Source organism: Tamandua tetradactyla, chromosome 15, assembly GCF_023851605.1.
Source record: "Tamandua tetradactyla isolate mTamTet1 chromosome 15, mTamTet1.pri, whole genome shotgun sequence".
In the NCBI taxonomy this organism is placed as follows: Eukaryota; Metazoa; Chordata; class Mammalia; order Pilosa; family Myrmecophagidae; genus Tamandua; species Tamandua tetradactyla.
In genome coordinates this window covers 14,932,256-14,951,556 of record NC_135341.1, presented here as the reverse complement: position 1 = coordinate 14,951,556, position 19,301 = coordinate 14,932,256, and the positions used below count along the sequence as shown (strand labels likewise).

The 19,301-nt window shown below is 39.4% G+C and overlaps 1 protein-coding gene across 9 annotated transcripts in view; it reads right to left on the bottom strand.

Annotated features, from left to right (window-relative positions):
• Positions 1-19,301, bottom strand: part of FRMD4B (FERM domain containing 4B) — a 362,040-nt gene that overhangs the window by 6,044 nt on the left and 336,695 nt on the right. For all 9 annotated transcript variants that reach the window (XM_077128740.1, XM_077128741.1, XM_077128735.1 and 6 more), the window contains 10 exons: positions 17,003-17,079; positions 15,549-15,687; positions 14,902-15,040; positions 13,384-13,517; positions 13,170-13,289; positions 11,561-11,789; positions 9,012-9,068; positions 5,883-6,030; positions 3,927-4,046; positions 2,228-3,039 (listed from right to left, as the gene is read on the bottom strand). In XM_077128740.1, the coding sequence (XP_076984855.1) occupies positions 2,228-3,039; positions 3,927-4,046; positions 5,883-6,030; positions 9,012-9,068; positions 11,561-11,789; positions 13,170-13,289; positions 13,384-13,517; positions 14,902-15,040; positions 15,549-15,687; positions 17,003-17,079 (1,975 nt within the window). The remainder of the gene's footprint in view (positions 1-2,227; positions 3,040-3,926; positions 4,047-5,882; positions 6,031-9,011; positions 9,069-11,560; positions 11,790-13,169; positions 13,290-13,383; positions 13,518-14,901; positions 15,041-15,548; positions 15,688-17,002; positions 17,080-19,301) is intronic.

Sequence of the window (19,301 nt, the reverse complement as noted above, 5' to 3'; positions counted from 1 at the left end):
CTCGAATGACTAAGGCATCCACAATGCCATGTGGGTCATGCAAGACTCAAAAAACCAGCACTGCTCATGGATCCTTCCTGTTCTTCTCCATTTTCTATTCCTGGCTACTGACCTACTACCCTTACTTCTCACCTGCAAAGCACCAGAGTGGTACAAACACATCTCAAAGCTCTTCCACGTCCCTAAATGCCAAGTGGTTTTCACCAAAAGAAATAACACTCTCACTCTGAGCTTCTAAGAACTTTTCATAACTCCAAGTCAGAGACAGTGGGACACGTTGACTAAGATGTTATGTCAAGAGCTGGGACAGAATCCCCACTCTACTACTAACCAGCTGTGGGTCCTGGGCAGGATTGCTTAAACTCTCTAAGTCAGAGCTGCCCTGGCTGCAAGACTGGGATTATGTAATAATGAACACAAACAGCATCTACCTTACAGAACTGCTGCGAAGATTAAATGGGATGATGCATATAAAGTGCTGAGCAATACCATGCGGCACATGGCAAGCTGCCAATCAACGGCAGCTGTCATTAGCTCTACAGTTGGGTCACTGGGAGAGACTTCAGGTGGCTGGAAGGGACCACGTGACTTGGCAATAACTGGAAACTTATCTCCCCACAAGAATGACGCATGCATATTGCAAAACATTTTGAAGCTATAAAATGTAGACAGGGATGAGGAAAACTCCAAAGGGAAATTCTGGTATCACTGATTTCATTCCTCAAATTCCTTCAAAAGGGATGCCTTTTGGTCTGTAGGACTAAACCCAGGTGACGTCAGCAAGGCTCACGTGAGGAAGTATCACTCCATTTGCACCTCTGCCCCAGACACTAAGCCAATTGCCAGGATGTTAAGATTCCTGAGTTACACCTGCTTCTCCCTGGGCCTCCCTTTCGAAAGAGGCATTACCCAGCTCTGTGCCCTGAGGTATGCCCACGGGAATCTCAGCCCTCCTTGCAGCACTCTGACCAGGTTTGGTTTCTGAAATTTATGCATGCAATGCTCTGAACTTCAGTGGAGGAGGAAAGGCGTTTTCTAGCCAGAGCCATAAACAATAAGAAATCATTATAGGAGTCTTTTCATACATTAGATGTAGTAATAGATGAGAGAGCCCTATCAGAAGTCCAAAGTCTTGAACAAATACAAGAGCACTTGAGCCCAAACAGAAATCTCCACAGAAATGCCTCTTGTCCACAATGAAACTTTTAAAGGTACAGTTTTCACAGACTATTACACAATGATTTGGGAACCTTGTACTACATCTCTCGAAGGTGTCATGCTTGAGAAGGGGCAAGATTCACTGGCCTCAGGATTCCTTGCAGCCCAAGAATTTATTCATTTCTTAGAGTGTTTAAATTGCTTAATTTTCATTTATACCTCTGGCTGCTAACTAGACTGTGCCTCACCGAGAGGAACTGCGTAACACTGGCTCCTCAGCATCTTGGTAGTGTCTGCTTGTTTGCTGAGTAAATGAAACAATAGGCAAACACTTCTCCTTGCCCCCATTTCTCTATTTAAATTACTTAACTGCAGGTACACAGTAAGTCCTCAACAAAAGATAGTTAGGGGCCAAAGTCATGGTGTAAAGGGAACATATTCTCTAAATCAAAATTAGCCTTGAAGATTCCTTAAATCAGCCATAAAGGAGAGTATATACCATCACTGAATTAAGTCACGCAAAGTACTTAGAACACTGCCATGAACAGTGCTTAATAAATGTCAGCTCCTATTAAAATTATTGCAAGTCTTATGCAGGTATCTGAGCATTCAAAATAGACAGCCTTTAGATGATCATTGCCAGTGGGGAACAGGGATGGATGTGTAATTGCAAAGTTTCCTGCTTGGGCTCAGGAGCTTACTCTAATATTTTAAAATAACTAATAAATTTCAATGACCTGAACATATTTAAGAGATGTGGCTGTCCATGCCAGGCCTAGAACAGATAAAACATGTGAAAGCCCCTAATGCAGGGCAGCATATATAGTAGGTGTTCAATAAATATTTGTTGGCTTTGAATAAAAAACTGGCTTCATCGTACTCATGTATGCCATGTCCTTTGGAAACTGGTGAACAACTCAGTTTTTACAATGACAATTCTCGTTGTGGCTATACTGAATGGCTATCGCTCTCATGACCTTGGGTACTGGTCTCGTAATGCTTGAGTAGAGGGTTTTGGGTAATGTAGTAAAGCAAATCCAGGTGTCATGTGCCTCCTCTGTACTGTTACCTGAAGAGTAGGAAGATGCTCGGCTGCTTGGGGAACAGGGTACTTGCAGCCCCGCAAACCCCAGGCATCGCTGTGATCCCCTGTCCGAGTCGAAGCTAGTCTGTGGGCTGTGCCCCTGGTCCTTTTGCCCAGAGGCCCGCTGGTACCAGCCACGCAGGTGCTCTGCGACTAAGGCCTTGTGGATATTTTTGGTGATGTGCTCTGACTTAGCAGCAGCCTTCCTTGGCAGTCGGAGAGTTGCATATGGGTTATGGGGCACCCGGTCCACCTCGTCTTCGTGAAAGGACCTACTGTAGTCCCTTGGGTGGTCGTATCCGCAGTGGGCCGAGGATCGGTAGGAGGGATTGACACTGTACTGTCCTTCAGAGTCATTTTCGTAGACAAAGCCACCACTGTAATAGAGATCACATTCTCCATATGGCGGGTACCCGGCAATATAGTAACTGGAAGACGGCTGCTCCTGACTCTTAGAGTAGACACCATTCCTCAAACTCTCCTTTTGTGCTAAGTTGGGCATGCTTCCTGAATTTGAAGTAGAAACATTCTGTTTCTTGGACCTTCTCCGACCCCTGGAACGCGTGTCCAGAGTCTGGGTGGTGTAATACGGGCCGGTAATTGGCGTCACACAGTAATATTCTGTGCTTGACTGGCTGGTGTAGGAAGACCCATCATCAAGGATTTCCGTGCTGCTACTTCTTTGGGATTTGGAGAGGGAGAAAAATGGCTTATCACTGTCCATCTCAGAGAGCAGGTGGGACTGGGACTCGAGGCTTCCACTGCGCTGGCGGTGATGCTGAGATGAGGATTCAGGTCTGAAAGAGGAGAAAGGCAAACTTGTAAAGCCGAAGGGACAGGAGGGCAGAGGTAAGGAAAAAAGAGCATCAGGATGAATGATTTTATAGCTCTTGGATTGCAACAGGATTTTTAAGAGTTCCAAAGCTAATTGCACATCTGAATCCATTTGCCCATGTTAGGTTCAACTCTACACTTAAAATGACAAATGAACCAGGTCCTGTCAACTGTGCAAGCCACATTCTTTCTTGAGGTAGGGAAGATAAACTAATGATGCACAGCCTACATACGATTCTGGAATTTTTAAAAAAAAAACACAACAACCAAGTCTTTGGAGGGTTCTCTTCTCCAAAAAGATACTAACAGACATTAAATGAGGGTGGAGGCAGCATTCCACAGGGGATCAGAGCCTTGGCTCTGATGTCAGAGATTGTGCATTGAGTCATGCCTCTGCCATTTCTCAGCTATGTGAGCTTGGGCAAGGTATTTAACCTCTCTGAGCCTTATTCCCTACTTTGTAAAATGAGGATGATAACACTATCCAATATCTACCTCACAGTAGGCTTGCCATGGGGACTGAATAATATAGTGCATATAAAAATACATTTCAAAACGTTGCTATAAGCATTATTTTCATTACCACCACCAAATAGCAAATTTCATTTTTTCCTAGGACAAGAATGGTACTCTCTGGTTGGGGAAATAAAGGAGCAAGAAATCCAATACAACCCAAACAAATTGAGAGTTCCTTTTTTTTTCTGTATTTGAAACTGTAAATCAGAAGAAAATGCTGACCCATAAATACAGGGTCCAGATGCAGAAAAGCTATTTAAATAATTAAAAAAAAAAACATGATAAAGTAAAACAAGAAGCAACAGTGCAAAAGCAACTGGAATGAAACTCTTACTCCAAGTGGCTGCTGCTGTAGGCATTCCGGGTGAGGACTGGCGTGGTGGGCACGCTTCGGCCTCCCTGAGGCCTCCTCTCCAACGTTTTGTAAGGGCTGCTGTGGGTCGATAACATTTCTCTGTAATGACAAAAAGAAAAATCCAGGAAATGACAAGCTTTCCAACATTTAGGGCAAATTCACCGTTAGTTGAGTTTATAAGCTGGGGAGGAAAATGGGAAGGGTGTGTGGTTTTGTATCTTGTACATGTTTTAGGAAAAGCACATGTGGTCCAACTCTCTTGAGTTGTAAATATGAAAGAAAAAAATAAGACTTTTAAAAAGAGTGCAATGGTTGTAGTAGATAGTAGATCGTAAGTAACTAGAGCAGAGGTCAGCAAACTTTTTCTGTAAAGGGCGAGATAGTAGACATTTTGAGCTCTGTGGACCATAGGCTGTCTTTTTGTAAAAAATACTTTTATTGTAAACTTTAACAAACATACAAACATTCTTGACATACAAACATTCTATACATGGTGCACAATCACTGGCTCACAATATCATCACCATATGCTATCTTTTGCAACTACTCAGCTCTGCTCTTGCAGTGCAAACGTCACAGACCAGATGTGTGGTTCAGCACTGTCCAGTAGGACTTTTTTGAGATGCTGGGGGTGTTCTCTGTGTGTGCAGCCCAATAAGGGAGCTGCTACCTGCACCCGTGACTACTGAACTCTTGAAACATGGCTAGTACGGAAGGGGAAACTGAATTTTTAATGTTAAAAATAGCCGCATGTGGCTAGTTGCTGGCTACCCTTTCAGACAGCACAGGCTCTGGCCCCTTGGATCTTCGTTCTTGAAAGCAACAATTTCTTCAATGCCAATCCACAAACTGGGGCTGATATGTGCAGAAGTTTTCACTGGTCTTTGACAAATTAGAAATATAAAATGTGGCTTTTATTGTCATGAATCAAAATTTACTTAGTAGAATTAATCTTCCTATTTTGAGTCTAATTTCCATCTTTGCTGAGACACAATATAACATATTGACATAAAGTCACTTCACATGCTTTGGAGCCAGATTACATTTTCACATTCTGATTCTCTCCATTTACTAGTTGATGAACCCAAAGAAGTTACTGATACTTTCTGATCCTCAGTGTGTTTATCTGTAAATGGTGTTGGTAACAATATTGCTATCAAGGTTGCTGTAATGACTCAATTAGTGAACACACATAAAAGCAGTGTCTTACTCTTTGTAAGTGCTCTATAAAATACCAACTTCATCTCTATTATTATTATTACTTCTACTACTATTATGACTGTCTTTTTGATAATTAAATGTTCTTTCTTTTATGAAATCATTGAGTTGTTGGTTTCAACATTCTGATTAGGCAAAGTAAAAAGTTGGCAATCCCAAATTAGGCCGTATTTTAAAATATATAGTTGATTGATCCATGGAATCAAATTCTGGGAATTGCTGGTCTATCATCTTTTAAAAACCTGGTCTTAATGCCTAGATAATACTTATCTGAGCCATCTGAGAATACAGTTGTATCTGTTTTATAGATTTAAAAAAAAAAAGAATTTAAGTCCCATGTTCATTTGTGGGATCAGAAGTCAGCCCTGTCACTTGGCTCGCCCCAGTGGTGTTTAATGACAGCTTCCTCAGAGCATGGGTTATGAAACTGAACTTCAGACACCTGAGCCTAATTCAAATAAATGTTTCTATAACTTAACAGAAATTAAATAGAATTTAAAATCAAGAAAACAGCCAAATGCTTTTTAAAAAGATCTCTTAAAAAACATGTCCTCTTACTGTCAACCATAAAAACTTGAGTTAGTTTTTGTGCTTCAGTTTGCTCATAAGTAGAAAGAGCAAGATAACACTTGAAAGGACAAATAATACATGATGCATTTTGGCTATTTTGGAGAAAAGATTTCATAGCTGCCAGGCATGAACCTACAGACCTCTCACCTGGATTGCCTGGTATCCACAAACTGTTCGTTGATGGACGACTTTCTGAAATGGATTCGCTCAATACCAAGAGACTTGGGGGGAAGAATTCTTGGAGAATGAGGGACTGAATTTGATCGTTGTCCAGCAAGTATGAAGGAGTCATTAGCTATAACAAGTAAAATGAATGAATAAATAAGTAGGTAAACAAACAAGTAAATAAATATTTTGCCAACACTTCAGAAAAGAAATCAGAACTTCTGGTGAACAGTCTTCTTCCAGGAATGATGTTTTTAGAAGTACCTAACTGTCAGGAAAGTAATTTTTATATTTTATATGTTAGAAATTACTAAGTACTCTCCTGGGGCCTGAGTCAACTTTTGTCAATTCAATAGTTGCCACTCTGTGTAAAGAAGTCACTCAAGTGGAATAGGTAACACTGTGACTTTTCTAAAGTTGTATTAAAGAAAAATCCCAGCATATAAAAGGCCAAGAGAAGGTTGGCCCAGAAAGTTGACCTGGATTATTTTTGTTCATCTTTTCTTTTTGCATGGGCAGGCACTGCATCTTTACTTTTCTTAAAAAATATTTTTATTGAGAAATATCCACACACATACAGTCCAACTGTATTATACAATCAGTGGCTCACAATATCATCACATAGTTGTGCATTCTTCACTATGATCATTTTCAGAACATTTGTATAACTCCAGAAAAAGAAATAAAAAGGAAAAAAAAAAAGAACTCATATATCCCATACCTCTTACCCCTCCCTCTCTTTGACCACTGGTATTTCAATCTACCAATTTTTATCCTTTATCTCTCCCTATTATTTATTTATTCCTTATCCTAATTTTTTTTTTACTCATCTGTCCTTAACCCTGTATAAAAGGAGCATCAGACAAGATTTGCACGATCACACAGTCACATTGTAAAAGCTATATAATAATACAGTCTTCTTCAAGAATCAGTTCTCAGACCATGCACCCCCCCCAAAAAAAATTAATCTCCTTCTAATGGAAAAAAAAAGAATCAAGGCTACAGGAACACAGTTCAACAGTTTCAGGTCTTTCCCTCCAGCTACTCCAATACACTATAAACTAAAAAAGATATCTATATCATGCATAAGAATAACCTCCAGGGTAACCTCTTGATTCTATTTGAAATCTCTAAACCACTGAAGCTTTATTTTGTCTCATTTCTCTTTTCCCCCTTTTGGTCAAGAAGGCTTTCTCATTCCTATAATACTGGGTCCTGCCTCATCCCCAGGAGTCAGGTCTTACATTGCCAGGGAGATTTATACCACTGGGAGTCATGTCCCACCTAGGATAGTTCACCTGTCAAGCTTCTCCTTTGCAGGAATAAGCCTCATAGGGGCGAGGCCCAAGATTGGGAGCTCAGCCTATTGAACTGATTGTCCCCACTGCTTGTGAGAACATGAGAAATTTCCCATATGGAGAAGGTGAATATTTCCTCCTTTCTCTCAGTCCCCCAAGAGGACTTTGCAAATACCTTTTTATTCCCTGCTCAAATTACTCTGAGACTTATTGGGGTACAAACCAATAAGATCTCATGCTCTATTCAAGATTCCATGTAGTTACTGTGTTCAAATAAACTGATCATTTAAGTTAGATTAGATAATGTGTTGTCCAAAATATAAATTTTGTACCAAATAAATATTTCTCCCTTTGGTCTCGCACAGAGGTTGAGGTTTGAAAATATGGGCAATATCATTCTTTACCCAGTATTCTGATTTACCTTAGTCCTATCCAGATCAGCTTCATTCATTTCTCTAGACAAAGTCTGATCACTTTTTCAGCTTTTTAAACTGTTGCTGAATGGGGTAATGCTGATTTTCATAGCTTCAGTGCTCTCAGTATCTCAGGTGTCACACAAATACCCAAAGTTTCAGGTAATGACCAGGTTATATACAAATGGCTCAGTATCTCAGAATTTAGAAATAGCAGTAAAAACTCCTAAATATATGTGACTGCTATAAGAGCTTACAATCTAAGAACCTTTACAATAGGCCCCAACCTGATAACCCATGCTCTCAACTTCAATTCTCTGAATTTGTATATTATAGTTAATCCATATGAATGAGGCATGATAATATTTGTCTTTTTGTTTCTATTTTATTCAACATACTGTCCTTAAGGTTCATTCACCTAGTTGCGTGCCTCACAACTTCATTCCTTCTTGCAGCCACTCAGTAGTCCGTTGTATGTTCATCTTTACTTTTAAAGTTGTTAGTCCTCTTTGGTTGAAAGGGATAAAACTGAAAACTAATTTACGCTGTCATTAGAGACTTGTCTCCCACTGATAATTGCATTTTCAAAGAGGAATGGCAAGCTGACCAAATGTCAACTCAAAGAAAGAATTCTGAAATGGTGGAATTTCATGCACCATAAACTTTAGGGGAAGATAAAGCGGTAGGGGTTGGGTGGGAGTTAGTAGCTTCCCAGAGTTCTTCAAATCACCCTCATAACCAACTCATCTGCTTGAGCACAAGAGGATTAAAATGAAAAGACTATCACTTGTTATGAAACCCATTTCATCATGAAATGCATTGAACAGAGGCCAGTATAATAGATATGGCCTACCTCTATGACTAACAAAATAACATGGAACCTAATTTCTAAAATGTGTTTTTCTTTCTAAGGAAAAAAGAATATACTTCTACTTATCCAGAATAGAACAATAATCAAAGTTTACATGATAATGTATTGGTTTTGATATTGTTCTCCAGACATATATGATGTCATCATTTCACTGGGGGGAAGCTGGGTGAAGGACACTTTGTACTTTTCTTATACAACTTTCCATAAATCTATAACTATTTCAAAATAAAAAGTAAAAAAAAAAAAAAAATTCGGCAGAGCCTCATTGGCTCATTGGTATGGTATTCTTAGCCCCTGGGGTCATGTGCTTTGCATGGTGCTGGTTGTTAACTCTGAATTAACCTGAAGAGAGATTAACCACACCCCCCTTTCCTGTCTGCCTCGTACCAACCATTTTGCATAAGCTAACTACACCAAATTGTCCAAGAGTAACAAGTAAGCTTTACTCAACTAAAAACAAAACAAAACAAAAACCCTTAATCTTACAGCATATATAAAAAAAATTTAAACGAAGGAGGGAGCCACTTACGGTCATCATAGGTGGTAGTGTCGGACAAGGAGCTGCTCTCTGATGGGATTATGTCATCTGGGGATAAAAAAACTGCCTTTAGTATACTTGTGTGTTTATACCCCTATAGTGAGTTTAACAATGCAATTCTCAATGGAGTACACTTAGTTTTTAATTAGATAAAACTAACTAACTATAGTGCATTAAGAATAATGAGCTATTGTAAGAAACTGATTCGTTTATTACTGAACATAAAAACATCTGATATATTGTACAAATATTACACTGAACTCTTTCTTAATATGGAACCAACTTCAAGGCAGTTTAGATTTTTCATCAGTTTTCAATCTAGTTTCTTACACTGGATGAAAACTTCTTCTCCACTGAGGACTTGCAACCAACAAACAGGAAAGGGAAATCATGCCATTCTTGTCATAGATGCTAAATGTTTTATAAAATACACTTGAACCCGCATTTGAGAATCTCCTGTTAGTGCAACTTATTTTTTGACCTCCCTCTTTTGAATTAGACCAGGGTTTTAGACAGCAACACTACTGACATTTTGGCCTGGGTAATTCTTTGCTGCGGGTGACTGTCCTGCACATTTTTAGATATCTGGCAGCATCTCTGCTAGCACCACCTCCCCGGTTGTGACCACCAAAAATATCTCCAGGCATTTTCAAATGTTCCCTGGAGAGCAAAATTACAGCTGGTTGAGAACCACTGAATTAGACATACCTGGGTTCAAGTTGTGGTTTTGCCATTTATTGGCTAGAAGCCCTTGAGCAAATTATTTAATATCTCTCAACATTATTTGGTTCAATTCTAAAATGAGGAAAAACATTATAATACCTAGGCGTAATGCCGAGATGAGCTTTAAATGAAATAACACATGTAAACCCTTAGCCCAGCTCCTGACACATGATAAATTCTTAAGAAATATTAACTATACGTATTACTTTTCTTACCTATACACAGTATTCTGGTGGAAGAACTCTGCTGGCTAGAAGTGCCCATGACTCTGAGCATTGCTAAATAATATATTTAGCAAAAACAGACATCTCAGATGTGTTGATCTGCTTTGGCAAATCATTCCAGATTCACTGTCATGTGCATTGGCAAGGCCACAGGCAAACAGGACATTCCATGTATGTTACAAAGGACTCTCCCCATCAGATCCCACACGCTCATCTCTATCAGAGCCGGGAGGACCCTCTTAATTAGACACACAGTGGAGCTTGAAGGCAAGGTGCCAATACAGTCAGCTGTCAGGCACACTTAAAAAAAAATCTATCCAAGATATGTTCAGACATTTACACCATCTGCTGCCCAAATGTCAGTCACTAAAAGGAGAATACTAGAATCTTGCACAGTTAGGGTATGAATGGGCCACGACAAATGGCCATGAAAGTTAAGAGGGCTACTAACTGCCCAATGTCCAGAAAGTAACCATTGTCAACGCCAACTGGATCTCGCATTCAGAGCAAAAGCCACCCTAAATTCTCCAGCTGCAGCTGACTAATACTTTCTGGGTTTGTGCCTGCGCATTCACTTTTCAAAAGCCATATCTCTGCTTTAAAAACATACACCCAAGATCCATGCATACTTTAAACCCAGTTTCATAGTTCATCAAATTTAAGATGTCACCGTAAGATGTAGAATTATTTTATGTCCGAGTAAAAGAAGAAAAATATTGCCAAGTATAATTGTAACACACCATCTAGTATAAGAAGCATCTTAATGTCACAGCAGTTAAATGTGCTTGGAATCAAAGAAATATGATCATATTTCTATCAATGATCAAAGCTGAAAACAATGCTAATCAATATGTTAGGCTAGTTGGTCTTGAAATCTACCTATATGAGATTTCTCAGCTTGCTTTCTTCCTGAAAAAAGAAGTCAAAGATGCATACTGCTGAGAATTTGGTAAATACAGAAGAGTATTAAGAAAATTAAGTCACTTGAAACTCTATCACTATTAATATTTTGAAATATTTCCCAATCAGTCTTTGTGTGTGAATGTTCATACAAAATTGGGATTATGTTGTGGCTACAGATTTGTAACTTGCCTTTCTGGCTTTGACATTATATCATGAACATTAGCCTTTATCTTTAAATAGCCTCCATAAATGACAGTAATTCTAAGAGTACATCTTTATCCACATATGTATGGTTAAGCCCTTAAGAAAATGCATTAAAAACCTTTCGGGAACTATTGGATAGGGCACAGTTTCTTTAATACCCTGTGCTGACAAATGTATTTTTTGTTATGACATCAGATCAGTTAAAGGTGTGAGTCTGTGCCTTATTGTGAACAAATCTTTCTGTACAAACACTTTCATCCTGAAAACTAAAGCAATATAATAGTTTAGTATTATAATGGTGAGAATGTCACTGAAAATCAAGTTTACATGCTTGTAAGATCTGAAATTCCAAACCACTTTTTTGTAAGAAATGAACTTTCGATCTTGTTCTTTCTTGTCTACCCCTCATCCAAACTGGTTAGGAAATGCCACATACCGTCAAGAGTACTGAGTATGTAGCTCAAAAGTATCTTACTTATTACTAACCTGGTAAGATAACTGTTGCTTTCTGGCTGGGTTTCTTTCCACATCTAATTCGGTATTCATTTATTGCATTTTCAATCTCCTGAAGCTTTTTCACTGCATCCGAGTAGTCTTGCTTTCGTTTTTTCTTCACGGTTTTACAAAGATCTGCCTCATTGGCAAGTTTTTTTGCAGCTTCAACCAGCTTTTGTTGTATTAGGAAATTGCTCTCCAGTCCTTGCAAAGCAGGATCCTGCACATATTCATGTAAACTGTTTTATTTTCATGGATATATACAATCGCTCTCACATGCATTGAAACAATAAAATTGTTTAAATCAGATACCCTTTGAGAATAAAATCTCCCCCAAGTTTTACTGCACAAGCATGCTGACATACTTTCCTAGAAGATAAGACCTTCCTCATCCAATCTTACTTGAACTTTCCATCAGTCCAAACTTCTTTGTTTTTCAAGGAAGGAAAAACCCTTTCATTCTTTCATTGGTCGGGTGAAGATAATTTTTTTCAACAATGGACTCTTAACCCAAGACTCAGATTCAGAATGTTATATTCATATGCACAGTTTTAGAGACAAATTTGGATTTGATACCTCTTTTTCTGGTGGTTCCTGGTTGTGTGGGGCCTAGGCACACAGCTTAATTTTTTAATGCCTCAATTAGTCCATTTGTAAAGTGGGGATAATAGCCACCTTATAAAAGTATAGCAATGATTGAATTGGATAATGTATGTGCATTGCTTAGCTGAGAGCCAAGTATGTAGTGACACTCAATAAACAGCAAAGCTCACTTTATTACTGATGGAAAAAACTACTGTCCCTAAAGCCAAGATGGCTAAATTTCTTATAAGAAACACGGGTAGGGTCATATTGTCTGATGACAGGCAAATGAAAAATACACTCTATATTGGCTAACAAATCTTTTTTAAGTTTATTGTAGCTAAGTGTTTTACTAATATTATCTTATTTGATACTCACTGGCTTCCTCAGATGAAAGTACCATCATTACCCCATTACGAAGATGAGGAAACCGAGATTCGGAAATGAGACTTTTAGAAAGGTTAAACTCCTTGCTGTAGGCTACCTAGTCTTATGAAGAGTCTAATGTTGGAGTTTTTAATCCTTACAATATCATTTCTCAATTTATAAATATTCAGGGTTGAACTATAACCCATACCAAACTTTAAAATCTGTTGTATAACTACTTGTTAAAATAGACTTGGAAAGGTACTGCTTTTTGGTATATATGTTATTTTTCACAACAAAAAAACATTAAGAGCTGCAACAGTGGCTCAGTGGCAGAATTCTCGCCTGCCGTGCCAGAGACCTGGACTCATTTCCTGGGGCCTGCCCATGCCAAAAAAAGAAAGAAAAAAAAAAGTCAAAAAATATTCATTTAATTTTCTACAAGTATTGGGGGAGTAAAGTAGGGAGAAAATAATTCTCAATTTTAATTAGGATGTGCATGACAGAAAGAGTTCAGTTTGGTCTAAGCTCTCCATTTCAATTGGTGAGATAAAATCGTGCAGAGACTCAAAAACCAAGGGAAGTCAACCGCACTCAAGTGACAGCTTTTTTGTCTCACTGCTGATAGAAATGCTCAGCGCTGGGCTCATACCTCTTCACTTGGCAGCAAGTTGTCATCTAATTTGAACGTAGTACCGACACGTCTTCTGACCTGAGGAGGTTTCTCCCCTATATTCAGTGGATACTCCTTTGGCATCTTGCCAGTGAGCTCCTGCGAAACAGGACAGAAGAGAGAGGGCATAATTGACACTGGCCTGAGTTGTCAAACACAATTTGAAGAACCAAAAAAAGTGAAAGGCACTCACAGCCTCCCGCAAACAGATCTTCTTAAGCTCTTCGACTTTCTTCAGGAGTTTTTCTTGCAACAACTTTTCCTTCTTCTTAAGCTCGAGGATTTTCTCTCTCTTTTGCTCTTCACTAACTTCTGAGTCTTGAGAACCTGGGGGGATGGAGAGGGGCAGGGAAGGTTTATACAAGGCATGTTTCCTTCCTTTTGAAAGGACAAAGGATTTTTAAGCCAAACCTGCTATTAAATGGTAGTTTACTTCTTTTCTCCTTGTTTCTGAACATAATAAAAGGAAACTGAAAGAACATTTTCTCATGCTTCTGGGCATCAAACAGAGCCTGTAATAAAATGTGCCTATGCATTTTGGCTCAGTCTCTTTGGAAGCAATGATAAAATACTTAAATATGTCAGAAACACCCAAAGGAAAAAAAGTCATTTTTCTAAGCAGGAGAGAAGCTAAGATGTTCCTTGACATAGTTATTTAGAAAGTTCTTGTAGAAAGCAAGCAAGGCAAAGGACTATTCTGTGAAAAGGAAAGTTATGCATCAGATTCACAACTTGACTACAGGATTTAGATGGGAAAATTCATTTTAATGAAGCTACATATATTTAGTGATAGATTACAGAGTTCATATTTGGGGAGGGGCAGCCTGTGTAGTCATGTTTGTCAAGCGCTTTCTATTACAAGGAAAAGTAGGCAGTTACCTGCGTCAAAAAATAAGGACTGGGGTGGGGGTGGGGAATGGGGAAATGCCTAATGAGTACAAAGTCTCTATCTGGGGTGATAGAAAAGTTTTAATAATGGATGGTGGTGATCGTGGCACGTAATGAACACCACTGAAATGTACACTTAAAAGTAAAGTAGATGGGGGCGGGCCACGGTGGCTCAGTAGGCAGAGTTCTTGCCTGCCATGCCGGAGACCCGGTGTTTGCCCATGCAAAAAAAACCAGTACAGTGGAGGTGCAAGGGTAGTTCAGTGGTAGAATTCTCACCTGCCATGTGGGAAACCCAATTCAATTCCTGGCCTGTGCACTTACACCCCACACACACACACACAAATCAATAAGTGGTGTTGCAATAATGGGCTAGTCACATGGAAAAAGAATGTAATGTGAGCCCCACCATACAGCATACACACACACACACACAAAAAGTAAAGTGGGAAATGTTATGTTGTATATATATTGCCACAATAATAATTTTAAAAAAATACAGATTGGCATAAGAAACTGATGGACTATATAGAGGGAGATGCGGAACAAGTGCCATTTTCCAAGCCTTCTTTTGGGATACACTCACCATCCTGCGTTTAGCGCCACTTTTACAACTTGGCAATCCATCACTTAACTTTATTCACGCTCTTTCTACATTAATTACAACCAGTTCTGTTCAAAACTGTTAAATACCGTGGGTTTTGATAAACTTATTATCAAAACAATGAGTTAACAGGTGCATTAAAAGTGTTTTATGATTAAAAAAATTAAATAGTAAACAAAATAAGGACGGTTTGTATTTTTTTAACCCCCAAAATATTACCTGAGGAGATTAAACTGCCATTGCTTGCCATGATGAACTGACTTTTGCCCTCCAGGCTCACCAGCTTGGAGCCCCTCGTTCCCGTGTCGGTCAAATCCATGGCAATATCGTCCAAGCTCCGGACGGAAGGGATTTTTGCCTGAAGAGGTATACAACATTGAAACGGAATGAACTCGACTGCACTTATTTCAGATGAATCACACACAGTGACCAAAAAATAAATGTGTCAGTAAAGATGACAATTTACAAGTTTTTCTATATTCAAGTGTCACCCTTCAGGAAAAACACAAGACGTAAGCTTGGCAACTAAAATATATTTAATAACTATGTGTGATTTTTTTTCTCATGGTATCGTTCACTTAGTACCTCTACGATGTCACTAGCAATATTCCCACCAGTGAACACACATACACATGCCCAAAAGGTGGTCTACTGTGCAACATTTAAATCAGCTTACCAAATTGCCCATCTATTAAATGCAAGAAAAACTAAAACAGTTGGTAGTAGAGTGAAAAAATATATACACACATACATATAAAATATCAACAAAATCCCAAGGTTTTGCATCTTTTTGATAAAGCTTCTGTTTTGAACAGAAAGCAAATGGCTTAGAGTCTATCCCCATAGTAACACAGTCGATTACTTACTTTGCTTTGCTTCCGATCCAAGTAAAACTGATGCTGACTAATTGCCATTACCCAGATGGACTTGATGAGAGAAGAGTTTGCATACCACGTCTGCACAAAAAGGCCACTTTGCCCGAAGGTTCTCCTTGATACTGAAATCCTGAAAGATCAAGGAAAGCACTCAAATTATTCAACTCTGGCACAACACAATACAAAATGTACCACTGAGTAATGTTGTAACAAAGCATCTTCATCTTTATTTTCTTTCCCCTATACATACTCTTACGTTGACAGAGGCCAAGCTTATAATTTTCTCCTTTTATGACAAAAATCAATCATAACCTAGGTAATATCCTTCTGTACATAAAAATACATACAACCAAAAGCAAAAAAGGAATTTGTCAAATTAGAGGTTGTTCTAAAAATAACTAGTTAAAAACCATAAGGATATATAACCATCACAAGTTGTAGGGAACAAATGTGATAATAGTTTACAGACCAAGCATTCAAGACCTGTGGGATCAGCACCTTTCCAAGGTGAAAGAGCATTTCAGAGCTCGGTAGATTTGGAGGCTCTATTGTTATCAGAAGATGAACATAATGACATTGTCTGAAGACATCCAAGTCCAAGACAGATCCAGAGTGCTGTCTGTGTACCAGATGAAAAGAGGACAAAGGGGGAGGGGAGGGAGACAGAGAGAGAGGGAAAGGAGGGGTGGAGGAGAGACGGAGGAAGGGAGGTAGGGAGGATGGTGGAGAGGAAAGAGAGAGAGAACATGCGGTGGAGGGGCAGAAACCAGAAACCACTGGGTGGGGAGAATAGGGTGATAATGGGGCTCTTGGAATTTGGTTTATCTCTTTGGATTATCTCTTGCCATATATCTCCCCCACCCTACCCGCAACTCAGTTCTCTGACCTCCAAACATCCATAAAAGCATATTTTAGGACTGAAAAGCAACCAAAGAAGACTGAATAAGAACTTGGAAAACTAAATCCTGACTTCAATTCCAGATGATAACTTGGCAACTTTTTTTTCTTTAAGTGTTCAAGAACAGCAAATTTTAAATGAGTAATGAATCTGAATAGATATTTCACTAAAGATACAGAAATGGCCAATAAACACATGGAAAGATGCTCAGTGTCATTAGTGATGAGGAAAATGCCAATTAAAAACACAAGGAGATACCACTTTATTTCCACTAGGATGGCTACAGCAAAAATTGCAAAACTACAAAAAGGAAAATAACAAGTGTTAGCAAAGAAGATGTGGAGAAATTGGAACCTTCATACACTGCTGGTGAGAATGTAAAATGCTGCCGTCACTTTGGAGAACAGTCTGGCAGTTCCTCACACAGAGTCGCCATATGGTCCAATAATTCCACTTCTGGTGTATATCCAAGAGAAACAAAACCAAAGGTCCACCCAAAAACTTATACGCACACTCATAACATGCCCAGAACCACGCAGATCCTCACCTTCGTGGATCATGAACTTCAACAGCAAATTTTTTCTCACGGAAATATAAGTTCTCCAGCTGTTTCCATTGGAATAACTAAAAAATCAAGAAAACAGAAAAGCCACAGAGCTTTAGTTATTTTTATTTGTACTAAATCTGTAAGTCAGTTTAGCAATCAAATAATTTTGTTCCGAAGGTCTGCACAGATAAGATTCCAAGCATAGATATGTGATTCAGTCTTCTTACAAATCACTTACAACCCAAACCATTTTATTCCTTCTTCTGACAGCAATCTTAAACTAGTAAACTTCGCCTTACCAATAAATCTTCCTTGCACAATAAAACTAGGCATCTGTGGGGGAGCATGCATGCTATTTTGCCTCTGACTCAACTAAATAAAAGAGTTAATGATGAAATCCTCACAGATTCCAGGAAGCACATGTCTTCTGCTCAGAAATGTTGACTTCATATTTAAATGGAAAGATATTGAAAGGGATGCTTCTAAAAGATCAGAGGTTAAATTTCAAAAGAATGCAAAGTGAAAGTGAAATGGAACCCCATGAAGAGATGATTCTCAGTGATACCAGTTTTCCACCTACATCAGTTCCTCTAAATGCCACAGAAACCTATGACCAGGAATTGGGGGCAGCGGTGGGGGCAAATGCTGGAGCCGCCCTCTTCAGCTCTGAGATAAAGTCTTCAGGTTTTGTAAATAGAGCAGAGCCCAACCTCTGTATCCACATCGCTGACAATCTATCATGGTACTCAGTGCTAATTTGCTCCTTGACTGAAAGCAATAAGCTTTACTAGCAATATGCATTTAAAACCAAATAATTTGGTAAAAAGTAGCTCATTCACGGAACTGAGTATGACTTACTGTATTTTAAAGGGACCCTTCAGCCCCGTATGTTAGATCTTATAGTAGCCTGAGCCTCAACTTGTCCTTTCACCTTAGACTGCATAGTTGAGTTCCCCTTTTCTGCCCACTCCCACTCCCCCAGTCTTCATGTTTAGGGAAATAACAGCACAACAATTTCATTCCACTGTTGGACCTTGGCTAGATTTTTTAAGTCTGTAAAACAGTGATAATTTTTCAACAGCTCGGCTAGCTGTTTAAGAACTCTGCAATGCACTATCAGCAAAACCATTTCCTGAAGTACAGGAACCAACACTTTTCACAAACATGCAAACCTCATGTCGAGGAAGAGAATGGAACGGAAGGTTCCTGTGCACATCCAGACGTAAAACAAAAGTGTTCAGACTTAACTCCCAATCCCAGAGTAAATAAACCAGTGCACACTCAGAGCACAGCCCTTCACCGTCCACAGCCACAGCCATCCTGTCACTACAACTTTCTCCCAGGTTCAAAAAGGGATTAGTGAGCGCATAAAGCTACATACCAATTTCCTAAAATGTCTTTGGACTTGCGGCTTTCATCTCTTTTAATCCAGAAGCTCCAAATGGGATAGGAAAACCCTAGGGCTCTTCCACTTCCCCCCTCCCAGATGGCTGCTCCCGTGAGTTTCTCCTCCTGAACTGAGTTTCATAAGACACTGAGGTGTAACTCAATTTCACAAACCCAGCCTCCCACGGCTGACACACTACTGACATCAGCAACTCTTTCGAGTGACACCTCCCCAATACTACTCCTTCCTTGACCACAGAGACAAGAGCAAAGTTCTCACCAGTAGATCTGCCCAGAAGACAGACACATTTTTTAAAATGGAGCACAGCTCTGATTCGGAGGATCCTTCCTGTGAAGTGAGCTGCTTTGAATCCAGGCACAGATTTCACCTAAGGCTGTTTTAGGGAGAAATGTCTACCCAGGTTTACTCACCCTGGACGCAAACAGGTTCTGCAGGAAGAGTTACAATGCAGCTCAGCTGTGTTTTCCTTTGCGTCCATTCCCACACGTATAAAAACCAGGGCTCACTTGAAACATGATCTCCGAAAGCCACCACCTCCCCCTCTTATCACTTACATATGTGAAATACTATCGCTTTTGATTCCATTCAGCATGTCCCTGCGCAGAGAGCAAACATGCTCCCTGCAAGCAAAAACCCTACTGAAAAGGTGAAGGGCTTCTGCTTACTTAGTGAATTTGAAATAATTAGATGGCAACGAGACTAAGTTTTTAAGTCTGGAAGGCACCTGAAATCTTAAAGTTTATACAAAACGTTATATCATATACGCGCCTGTAATAGTATAAAAGTCCACTGGAAAAACACAATCATGATTCATGACAGTGCTTGCCTCTGAGATGGGAAGGGTAGAATGAACGAGGTAAGTGATACAGAAAACTTCACTGTTGGCAGTAA